The 10,389-nt window shown below is 49.2% G+C and overlaps 1 protein-coding gene across 1 annotated transcript; it reads left to right on the forward strand.

Moving 5' to 3' along the window:
• The first annotated feature begins 359 nt into the window (after positions 1 to 359).
• Positions 360 to 9,542, forward strand: OTOR (otoraplin). Its single transcript, XM_077316548.1, has 4 exons — positions 360 to 590; positions 1,658 to 1,797; positions 3,445 to 3,555; positions 7,202 to 9,542. The coding sequence occupies exons 1-4, from the start codon at positions 467 to 469 to the stop codon at positions 7,223 to 7,225; spliced, it is 399 nt and encodes a 132-aa protein (XP_077172663.1). The 5' UTR covers positions 360 to 466; the 3' UTR covers positions 7,226 to 9,542.
• Positions 9,543 to 10,389: the final 847 nt, after the last annotated feature.

The raw sequence follows: 10,389 nt of genomic DNA on the forward strand, positions 1-10,389 counted from the left end.
GGTGCGGACCCCCAGGGGTCCGTAGGCCCCTCATCGGGAATCCCTGCTATAACCATCACCCACACTGGCTCGGTGGGCATCAACATGTCCCCCCCTGACACGGCGCACGATTGCTGGTGCTGCTGTATTTCAACCAACCCATAATTTGAAAACATTTGTGCAGTTAAAGGATGGATGTTTTCCCCCCCATCTCTGGGCAAAATTTCATAGAAGTAATCTTAAAGCTCCCTGCATTCGTAGCCTTGTGCAGCAGACAGAGGTATTTTGGCAGGACTGAGTCTCCCCGCGGATTTCTGCAGCTGGAATGTGGTCCACGCCCCATCCTGTTGGTTGGTTGGTTGGTTGGTTGGAGATGTCGTCCCCCCCCCCCCTGCAGATGAGTCTTGGTGTTTCTGCAGAAGGGAACCATTCCTCCGTCTGCCTTTCGTTTGAGTGAGGTCCTTGGAAGAGAGCGCAGGGGCAGGAAATGTCACACGCCATTCGTTGGCTGTTCGTTCTGCTCTGCCTGGGGATCACGTTCCCGACCAGGAACGGGCTTTTTATGGGCAAACTCTCCAGCAAAAAGCGGTGTGCAGATAAAGGCTGTGTGTGTAAGTCTGCTTTTTTAATCTCATTGGTAGCGAGCACAAATCCCTCTGAGGGGCCAGGTGATACGCTTCAGAGCAGGGGTAGTCAAACGGCGGCCCTCCAGATGTCCATGGACTACAATTCCCAGGAGCCCCTGCCAGCGAATGCTGGCAGGGGCTCCTGGGAATTGTAGTCCATGGACATCTGGAGGGCCGCCGTTTGACTACCCCTGCTTCAGAGTGCACTGTTTTTTCAAGAATTGTATTTTTTGGCAAAACCTTAGGCATTTGGTACTTTAGCACAAGTTGAATGTCGCTTGAGAAAATTCAGTATTCTTCTTGTGGGTTACATAAAAGCCAGGGCTCTGCAACCCTTTAGTGCAGTGGTTCTCAACCTTTCTAATGCCACGACCCTTTAATAACCTCATGTTGTGGTGACCCCAAACCATAAAATTATGCAAGTGATTGTATATAAATTGTTTTTTTTCCCCTGGGGTTTCTCAGTTCGGCTCTGCCTCTTGTCCCACCATGCCTATCTCGCTCTTTTCCGCTGCTCCAGACAGATGGACACTACCCTGATCTACCCCACAAGGCTGTTGTATGGATGGTGCCACCCTGGCCGAGCTGCTTGCCCTGCCGCAACCCCTGTGAAAGGGTCGTTCAACCCCCAAAGGGGTCCTGACCCCGAGGTTGAGAACCACTGCTTTAGATCCTGTAGGGCACCTTTGGAATTCTGCAGCCACAAAATGGCAGCCACAGGAAGTGTAGCCAGTCACAAAATGGCTGCTGCAGCTCACCTTTGACCACACAGTGGAGACCATTGTGCTAAGGTGGCAGCTGCTGTCAAAGTAACTTTTCATATAAGTCTGAACAGCCAATCATATCTCCAGAAGCCACGCTTGTTATAAACCACATGTAACCCTGCCCACTTTCAAAAAGCACTTGGTGGGCACCAGGAATTGTGTCAACGGGTCATATCTTGCCCACAGATACCACACTAGGGACCTGAATATAGCATGGTAGCATCTTCCTAGATCCTGCCCTGTCTGCATTCTTTTGAAAATCCACTTGTCTCATTTTCTGCCCCACAGATGCCATTTCTCTTGCAAGAGCCGAAGACAATTACAATGCACCCGACTGCAGGTTCATCAATCTCCGAAAGGGGCAACTGATCTACATTTACTCCAAGCTGGTGAAAGAGAAAAAAGCAGGGGAATTCTGGTATGGAAATGTAAGAGCGTCCGTATATAAACAGTCATCATATCTCTGCTGGGCTCTTATCTGCCAGTCACTGCAGGGTTAAGGAATTGGGATTACCAGGATCCTTTTAAAGTCAGCCCCACATCTCTGGGAAGGCCAGTTACATGCCTGTCACACCCCTTTCCTTCTCTGGTTAGCCTGCAGGGGTAGTCAAACTGCAGCCCTCCAGATGTCCATGGACTACAATTCCCATGAGCCCCTGCCAGCATGCACTGGCAGGGGCTCATGGGAATTGTAGTCCATGGACATCTGGAGGGCCGCAGTTTGACTACTCCTGGTAGAGCGAGAGTTCAAAACTAACAAAATTTGTGACAAAACAAAAGTTTTCACCTCTTCCAGTGCAGCTAGAATGTGAGTTCCTTTGGCCTTGCCTCTTGGATCTGAAATAATTCCACTCTTCCAGACAGAAGGACAAAGGGACTCGCATTCTAGCTGCATCCAAAGATACACGGAAGTTCCTTCCCTGCCACAAATTTTGTTAACCTTTGAGGTGCTGCTCAACTCTGGCTCTTTCCTGCTGCTCCAGACAGATGAACACACCTGTTCACCTTGGTCAGTCTTCCCTGATTAGAAGTTTAAAGAAAAGGAATCTAAGGTCGCAGCAGATTCCATGAAAAGCAATAATTGAGTGTAAGAACCCATTTCTAGCCTCTTTTCGCTTGTTGAGGGGCAGAAAAGTGGGGGGGGCAGGCTGAAGTTTTCAAAGCAGGGCCACTACAGATTTCAGACTGGGCACGTGCAACTATCAAGGAACAGCTGAAATAAGTTGTTCCTGCCAAATGGCTGAAAAAGGCAGATATTTCACTGCACCTTGTGTGTGTCCCCTCCAACCCATCCCCCCATCAGGATCAAAAAACCCCTTCAAAAGGCATTTTATCAACAGAAAAGGATCATTCTTCTGATGCCTTTCATGTTTCCGAAAAGAAGCTTTTACACACGGAATTCAGTGCCCCAGGTGGTGACGCTGGCTACAAGCACAGTCTGCTTTGAAAGGGGACTGGATAAATGTCTGGAGCCCAGGTCCATCCTTGGCTATGAGCCCTAAGGTCTAGATGGAACGCTCTGTCCAGGGCGGTGATACTCTGTGTCAGGTGTAGTCAAACTGTGGCCCTCCAGATGTCCATGGACTACAATTCCCATGAGCCCCTGCCAGTGAATGCTGGCAGGGGCTCATGGGAATTGTAGTCCATGGACATCTGGAGGGCCACAGTTTGACTACCCCTGCTCTGTGTTCTTGTTGCTTGGGGGGGCACTGTGGGAGAGATTCTGGAGTCCTGGACCCGCTGGTGGACCTCTTATCGGCCCCTGGGTGACACAGAGTGTTGGCCTGAATGAGCCACTGGCCTGATCAAACATGGCTCTCTGATGCTCCTAAGAAGCTACAGTAGGTCATTCTTCCCAGAGATGGAAAAGTCGGTTGCCATCTTTTGGCTGGGAAATGACCAAAGACTGAGAGGGGAGGGATGGGGATGGGAGAGGAGGAGAAGGACTTCAGGGTGGAATTATGCCTTATAGTCCACCCTTCAAATCTGCCATTTTCTCTAGGGGAACTACCATGTTATGGGGACCATGGGGGCCATGATTAATCTTGCGGTTTTGTTGTTGTTGTTGTTGCAAGGTGTACAGTGAACAGTATGAGGACCAGGTGGGCACCATGGGCTATTTCCCCAGGAACTTAGTCACGGAACAGAACGTCTTCCGGAAAGCAAACGAGACAATTCCCACGAAGGTAGGAGAGGGGTTTTGGTCCTGCCAGGCTCAGGTATCGTTTGAGCAACTGGGCGGGGGCTTCTTGTCCCGTAACCGTAGAGTGGAGGAACGGATGGGCTCATTTTAAATGAAGACGGACCAAGTAACCAAGTGACCCACTTGCTTCATTGGTAGATTGGACCGGAGCTAGAGGGCCAGTGGCACCTTGAAGACCAACAAAGATGTCTGCTGGCCACAAGGTCTTTGAAACAGAAAGTGTGGGGGCAGGTTAGTTGCCAGTAAGGGCTAGTTGGAGTCACTGTGCCTGAGGAAGTGTGCTTGCTCACAAAAATCATTACTTTGAATGAAACTTTGCTGGTCTTCAGGGTACCCCAGGACTCAAACTTTGTCCTGCTGCTCCAGGCCAACCAGGCTGCCCACCTGAATCTATCAAGATGCAGGAGGAGCTGAGCAACACCTTTAGCAAAGACTGCATTAGAGCAGTTGCAAATCAGCACACCCGTCAAAGCATTTACCCCCAGGGGCTTCTGCATCCTCCCTGGCCACTCAGCCCCCTCCCTCTAGCAGTCTAGAATGCTCGGAGAAGTCTGTTTTGCCACATCCAGAGAAGTGTGCATCCACACAAGCTCAGCTACCCACTGTGTTGGTCTGGGAGGTGGCGCTGGACTCAGACTTTTTGCTCCACGGATGTTACCGAATGAGCCTCTGCCAAGTTTTGCTTGGCTCCGTCCTGCTGTGTGCTGAAAGGGGCTCTCTTCAGAGTACAAGGAGCCTCCTGTGCTTGTTGGCCACCCTCCTGCCTGCCGCGAGCCTGTTCTGTCCCTCCCCCCACTGTGCTGGGCCAGAGGCCCCATTCTTGGCAGCTGCCCTCTGGGTTGCCTCTCTCCTTTGAGCCGCAGAGGTGTGTGTAGATCACTTCTCTTGCGCCGGGAGCGCCACCCTTTCCCACATGCCTATGACCCACCTGCCTCTCAGGGCTGTGCCTAGTAGGGTTGCCAGCCTCCAGGGGGTGGCTGGAGATCTTCCACTGTTCCAACTGATCTCCCTGGAGAAAATGGCCGCTTTGGAAGGTGGACTTTGTGGCCATTGGACCCCACTGAAGTCCCCGCCCTCCCCAGGCTCCACCCCCTTCCACACCTCCAGGAATCTCCCAACCCACAGCTGGCAACCCTCATGCCTAGAGTTTCCAGTTGGGAAAAAGTTGGAGATTTTGGGGGATGGAGTCTGGGAGGAGAAGAGGAGGCTCCTCAGCAGGGTATGAGGCCACCCCATCCACCCTTCTAAGTGGCCATTTGCCTTCTCTGAGACTGACCTCCAGGTTTTTCAAGATGGCAAGCAGGGCACGAGGGAAGAGCTGTGGAGTGGGCTTCCTCTTAGGTGTCTAAATTTTATATTTTGGGGGCGAAAACAGAGCTCCGTTTTTGCGTGTCCATACAGGAAGGCTGGTCTCTTGCTGCTGCCCAGAACATTTCCAAAAACACACCTGTAATCATGAGGCTTGCCAGCCCCCCCCCCCCCTTGGCCACCACCTCCTGACTTTGAAACTCCTGGAGTTTTGGAGGAGGACAGGGAGTGGGATGCCCTGCCCCAGAGTCCTCCCTCCCAAGTAGCCCTTTTTTCCAGGGGAACTGATCTTTGCCATCTGGAAGATGGTTGGATCCACCTTCTGCGTCTCATTGCTGGTCTTTTGGAGATGAGCAAGGCTAGTCAAACTGTGGCCCTCCAGATGTCCATGGACTACAATTCCCATGAGCCCCTGCCAGACTCTCATCTCCAGGTGACAGGGATCAGTACGCCTGGATAAAATTGTAGTCCATGGACATCTGGAGGGTTGCAGTTTGACTACCCCTGATTCAGGGGATCCCCAGGTCTTGCCTGGAGTTTGGCACCTCTAACAATGTCTCTATAACACACATTTCCATTAGTTGGGGGTGGGGGTGGGGCAAGGCCAAGGCTGCAGGCCTCTCTTTTTCCCCGGTTTGGCTTGGGTGTTGTCGTTTCTCTTCAGTTTTGATCTAGTTTAATTTCTAGGCGATTGGTACTTTAATTTCTCGAGGTTTGGGATTTTTTTAGGGCGGGGGTATTGAGATGAGTTGTGTGTTTTAGGTTCAAATGTGTGTTTCTGGCTGAAAGTTAGGCTCTGCTAAGTAGGCCTCTAGTGAAAAGGGTCTGTGTTAGGAATTGCTTAACTTGTAAACCCTTCCAATCAAACATCAGCCAAGGGCTCACCCTGTCAGATGTCAGTCATCGGGTGGTTGTTTGTCCCTTTGGGGAGTGTTAGGGCCATGAGAAAGGACACGGCGGTTGCAAGGGTGAGGGCTTACCTTGCAGAGTCTTATGAGCTGCAGACCGTCTGTCCGCTGAGGTGCTGGGCCACAAGGGATTTGGTCTGGCCGGACCTCTCTGCCATGGCCCAGGAGCTCCTCTCATGCAGAGTGAGCCCGCATTTCCCCATGCAGGCAACATCGCCTGAGCACATCATCCCCTGGAGAGTGGAGCAGTTGACCTTCCTGAAGGTCAGCTTGCTACTTTCTGGCTACCTGGCCCTGGACTTTGGAGGGTGTGTGATGTGAGCATGAAAAGTTACGGTGAAATGCTCTTCCTGGAATTAAAACCAGGCTGGAAAGAAGTAACAGGGCCGGTGACACGTTGGATGGGCACAGAAACAGCCCACCAATCTCCCCATTCCGAATCCCCTCGCACAAAGATACCTCTGCAGAACCCACAGGTGACATAAGGGAGCGCCCCCAACTCATTAGACAACCCATCCCACTGTTGAACCACTCTGATATCTAGCCGGTATCACTCTGCACGGAGTTTAAAGCCATGACTGTGGCTCCTATCCTTTGCTGCCAACAGGAACCCGTCCCTGCCCTCCTCTAAGGGACAATCTTTCAAACACTTCAAGAGAGTTGATGTTGTGGGTGGTGTGCTCAAATCCACTCCATTCAGGCCCCAGCCCCAGTCTCCACAAGCAAAATGGCATGCTGAAATGAAAGCAGCAGCATGAATCTGTTCTTCATCTGGATGGAGATGAAATGGGTAGAGTAGGATAGGGCACCCTGGGTGAAACCAGCAGACCCCACAGGAGCACCACACATAATGAAGCTAACTTGCCCTTCCTTGCAGGGGTGAGTCACAGCTCAGTTTGTCAGATACAGCTAGAAACTTTTGTAAAGAAATTTCAGTAGGAGATTAGAAAGTGCGACTGCTGAATTGCAACTGATAATGAAGCTTAAGACAATGCACCCTCCTGGACTGAATCAAGACCAAGGTTTCCTGTCTCATGACCTTGGCTGATTTCTCTGCCTATCACATCTAATCCAATTGCACATGTGATTGTCATTCACCTAGTGTAGTCATTTGGCACCTGAAATCGCTCCACTCTCCAAGATATAAGAACAGACTCACATTCTTCCTGTATCTGAAGAAGTGAGCAGTGACTCACAAAAACTCCTCCCCTGCCACAAATGTGATTAGTTTTGAAGGTGCTCCTGGACTCTCATCTCCAGGTGACAGGGATCAGTACGCCTGGATAAAATGGCTGCTTTGAAAGGTGAAGTCCATGTGTATAAAATTCAGGGTCATCTTCCTTTCAAAGAAATCTGGCATAGTTTTCAAGTGAATAAATTTTGTTATTCCCTTCTAATGTTTGTATCTTGCAGATCAGCGACTTCTTCTGCGAATAAAAGTCTTCAATGCCAGCTGTACTGTTTTGGAGTCTGCAGATAAAGGCTTCCAAAGAGAGGAATGGCTTCAACCAACTTTAATATAAAGAGTGCTTGAACCATCTTGTACAGCTGTCTTTAAGACAGTCTTGCTGTAGAACAAACTAAGGTCAGGTGATCTTGGGGCACGTCCACAAGCCCCCATTCATTAGCAACAGTAGATATAAAGGAGTGCCTCTGAATTGTAAACTCCATCCCTGCTCTAGCCAGCCACCAAGCTGTCAGAGAGAAATCAAGAAAGCACAAGTCAACATGTGCTTCTAGGGTTGCCAGGTCATTGGACCAGTTGGTGGGAGATGAGAGTCAACTTACCAGGAGCAGGACGAGAAGAAGCTGGAACTGAACACAGAAGTAACACAAGACATTGGGGAAGCTGCTTTGGTTTGTGGGCAAAAGTTCTATGGTAGAACTAGCCTTCTACCATAGAGTTTTGCCCCAAACCCAGAGCATCCCCCCCCCCCAACATCACTGATGTGCCTATGACACTTCTAGGTAACACAGACAGGGCACATTTATTTCCAGCTTCTTGCCTGTCTTTCGGGACATAATTTCCCCCTGCTGACCAGATGGCCAGTGACAAGAGTGCCCCAAACCAGGGAACCTACACCTACACTGTGAGGGTCTGACATGTTCTCCCTTTCTGCATTCCTTTATAAAACCATTCCTTTCTTACATACCGTATATACTCGCATATAAGCCGAGGCACTTAATTTTACCACAAAATCTGGGCAAACTTATTGACTTGCATATAAGCCGAGGGTGGGAAATGCAGCAAGCTACTGGTAAATTTACAGGGTGGCCTAAGCGCTTAATCCATGCTCCATCATCACAGGCTTTCCCATCCAGTCTCCCCCCCCCAACAAATACAGAAAAGTCAAGAGGATGAATAGCTGCTGGTTTTTGTACCCCACTTTTCACTAACCAAAGGAGTCTCAAAGCAGCTTACCTTCCCTTCCTCTCTTGATGCCAAACACCCTGAGAGAGCACTGACAGAACTGCTCTGTGAGAACAGCTCTGACAAGAGAACCAAACAGTGCCCCCCGGCCAGCAAACCAGAGCAGAACAGTAGTACCCAAAGTTGGCAACCTACTACAAAAAGTACAACAGCTACCAAACTGGGAGAATGGACAACTCTAACTACAACTGCAGTGCCCCCCCTCCCCAGAACAAAACACTGAAATAAAGAACTGTAAAACTGAACACTGAAAGAAAGAACTGTAAAAATCAACTTTTAAAAGAAACACAACCCCAAGAAGAAAAGGCAAACAATGCTGCCCCTCAGGTAAAAAAAGAAACACTGAAAAAACAGTAAATCCCAAAGCACCCCTAAAACCCACCTCACCCCACCCACAGAAACCAAAAGAATAGTTTGGAAGAAGTGATTAGGAAAAGAAGGGGGGAAAATATCAGAATCCCTCAGCCAAATCATTGATGTCCTACAAGCAGGGCCGAATTTACATGAAAAGAGGCCCTAGGTTATCCCACTTATGTGGCCCTTTCACCTCCCATTTTTAAGTTTGTAAATTACATGAGAGATAATAAAATACATCATTACTGTGATATATATCAATATGTTAACTGAAACATGTGATTTATAAAAAATGTGGAATATAGGCCCCTCTTGATCTTGAGGCCCTAGGCTGAAGCCTAGTTAGCCTATAGGAAAATCCGGCCCTGCCTACAAGCTGCCAGAGTAAGCTTTCAAGATATTTGCAGAAGGCAAAGGTTAGCTGGGAACAATTAGCTCACTCACCAAGTGATTAGTTGTTAAGATCTTTACAGAAGGCAAAGGTTAACTGGAGGCCACTTGCTCACTTGCAAAGAGATCAGGTTGCAGATGCAATGCTGCAATTGGCTGGCTGGGGGTAGGCTGTTAATCAATTACCTGCGTATAAGCCGAGGAGGTCTTTTAAGTGCTAAAAACTGTGCTGGAAAACTCTGCTTATATGCGAGTACGGAAGCTCTTTTATCTCTAGGGAAAGAAAATACCATCCTATGTAATTAAAAAAAATTTTTTTGCTGTCTTTGGTATTTCACAGAATCATTGAATTGGAAAGGTCCTCCAGGGTCATCTAGTCTGCAGAATGCAAGGAAATACACAGCTTCGTGCCCACCCACAGGGACCCCAATTCCATGCGCAGATGATGCCTCCCCCGGTGAAAAACGATGTTTCAAAACAATCTGTGCTTTAGGGCCATGTGTGCTTGATACTTTAGATAAGACTTCCACTCCCTTTGTGCCTGTTTTCACTATCAGTCTGGCTGTTTCTTTTCCCTTGATGCCATCCTTCTCACTAAATTAGAATTAGAAAAAACAATCAGAAATTCAGGGCTGAAAAAGGGACAAAGGATATAGTCTCAGATCAGATGATAATTGGGCTGATCTAGGGCAGGGGTAGTCAAACTGCGGCCCTCCAGATGTCCATGGAATACAATTCCCATGAGCATTTGCTGGCAGGGGCTCATGGGAATTGTAGTCCATGGACATTGGGAGGGCCGCAGTTTGACTACCCCTGGTCTAGGGATCTGACTACAATTCCCAAGTAAACGGAGATAATGTCTCTTATTTCTCAGTATTCTGATTAATAGCTATTTGGACAGCACACCGGCCATTTTAAGTGTTTGGGTACACCACTTTCCTCATCACCATCTTCCCTCCTCCCTCTCTTCCTCCTCCTCCTATGGACAAAGTGCCCTAGTGTTCCCCTCTTCCATATTACCTGTGCCTCTTCCCCCCCCCCCAAATAGCACCCTTTCATTCCAAGTTTCCTCACCTCTCCCCAGCAATGCGGGCTCGGATCGGGGAAGGGAAGAAAGAGGACCTCCATGCCTCTCCTCTCCATGCAATCTGACAGCCACTCCATGCAGCATTGGGGAGGCACACATGGATCTCTCCTCCCCCGCCTCCCCCCACCCCTGTCCTTCTGAAGCCCGCTGCCTTCTCCAATCCTCCAGGGACAATAATAAATTGTTTGTTACAACGCCACAGCATTGTAACCTTATTTAAAAAGAAAACACCTGGGGAAGGGGGGAGGTGAGGGAACATGGAATAAAGGGCCACAAAAGAAAGCTGCAAGCAGGCACCTATTTTGCAAAAACAACAACACTCTTTTGGAACAGGGAAGG

This window comes from Paroedura picta, chromosome 1 (assembly GCF_049243985.1).
Source record: "Paroedura picta isolate Pp20150507F chromosome 1, Ppicta_v3.0, whole genome shotgun sequence".
NCBI lineage: Eukaryota > Metazoa > Chordata > Lepidosauria > Squamata > Gekkonidae > Paroedura > Paroedura picta.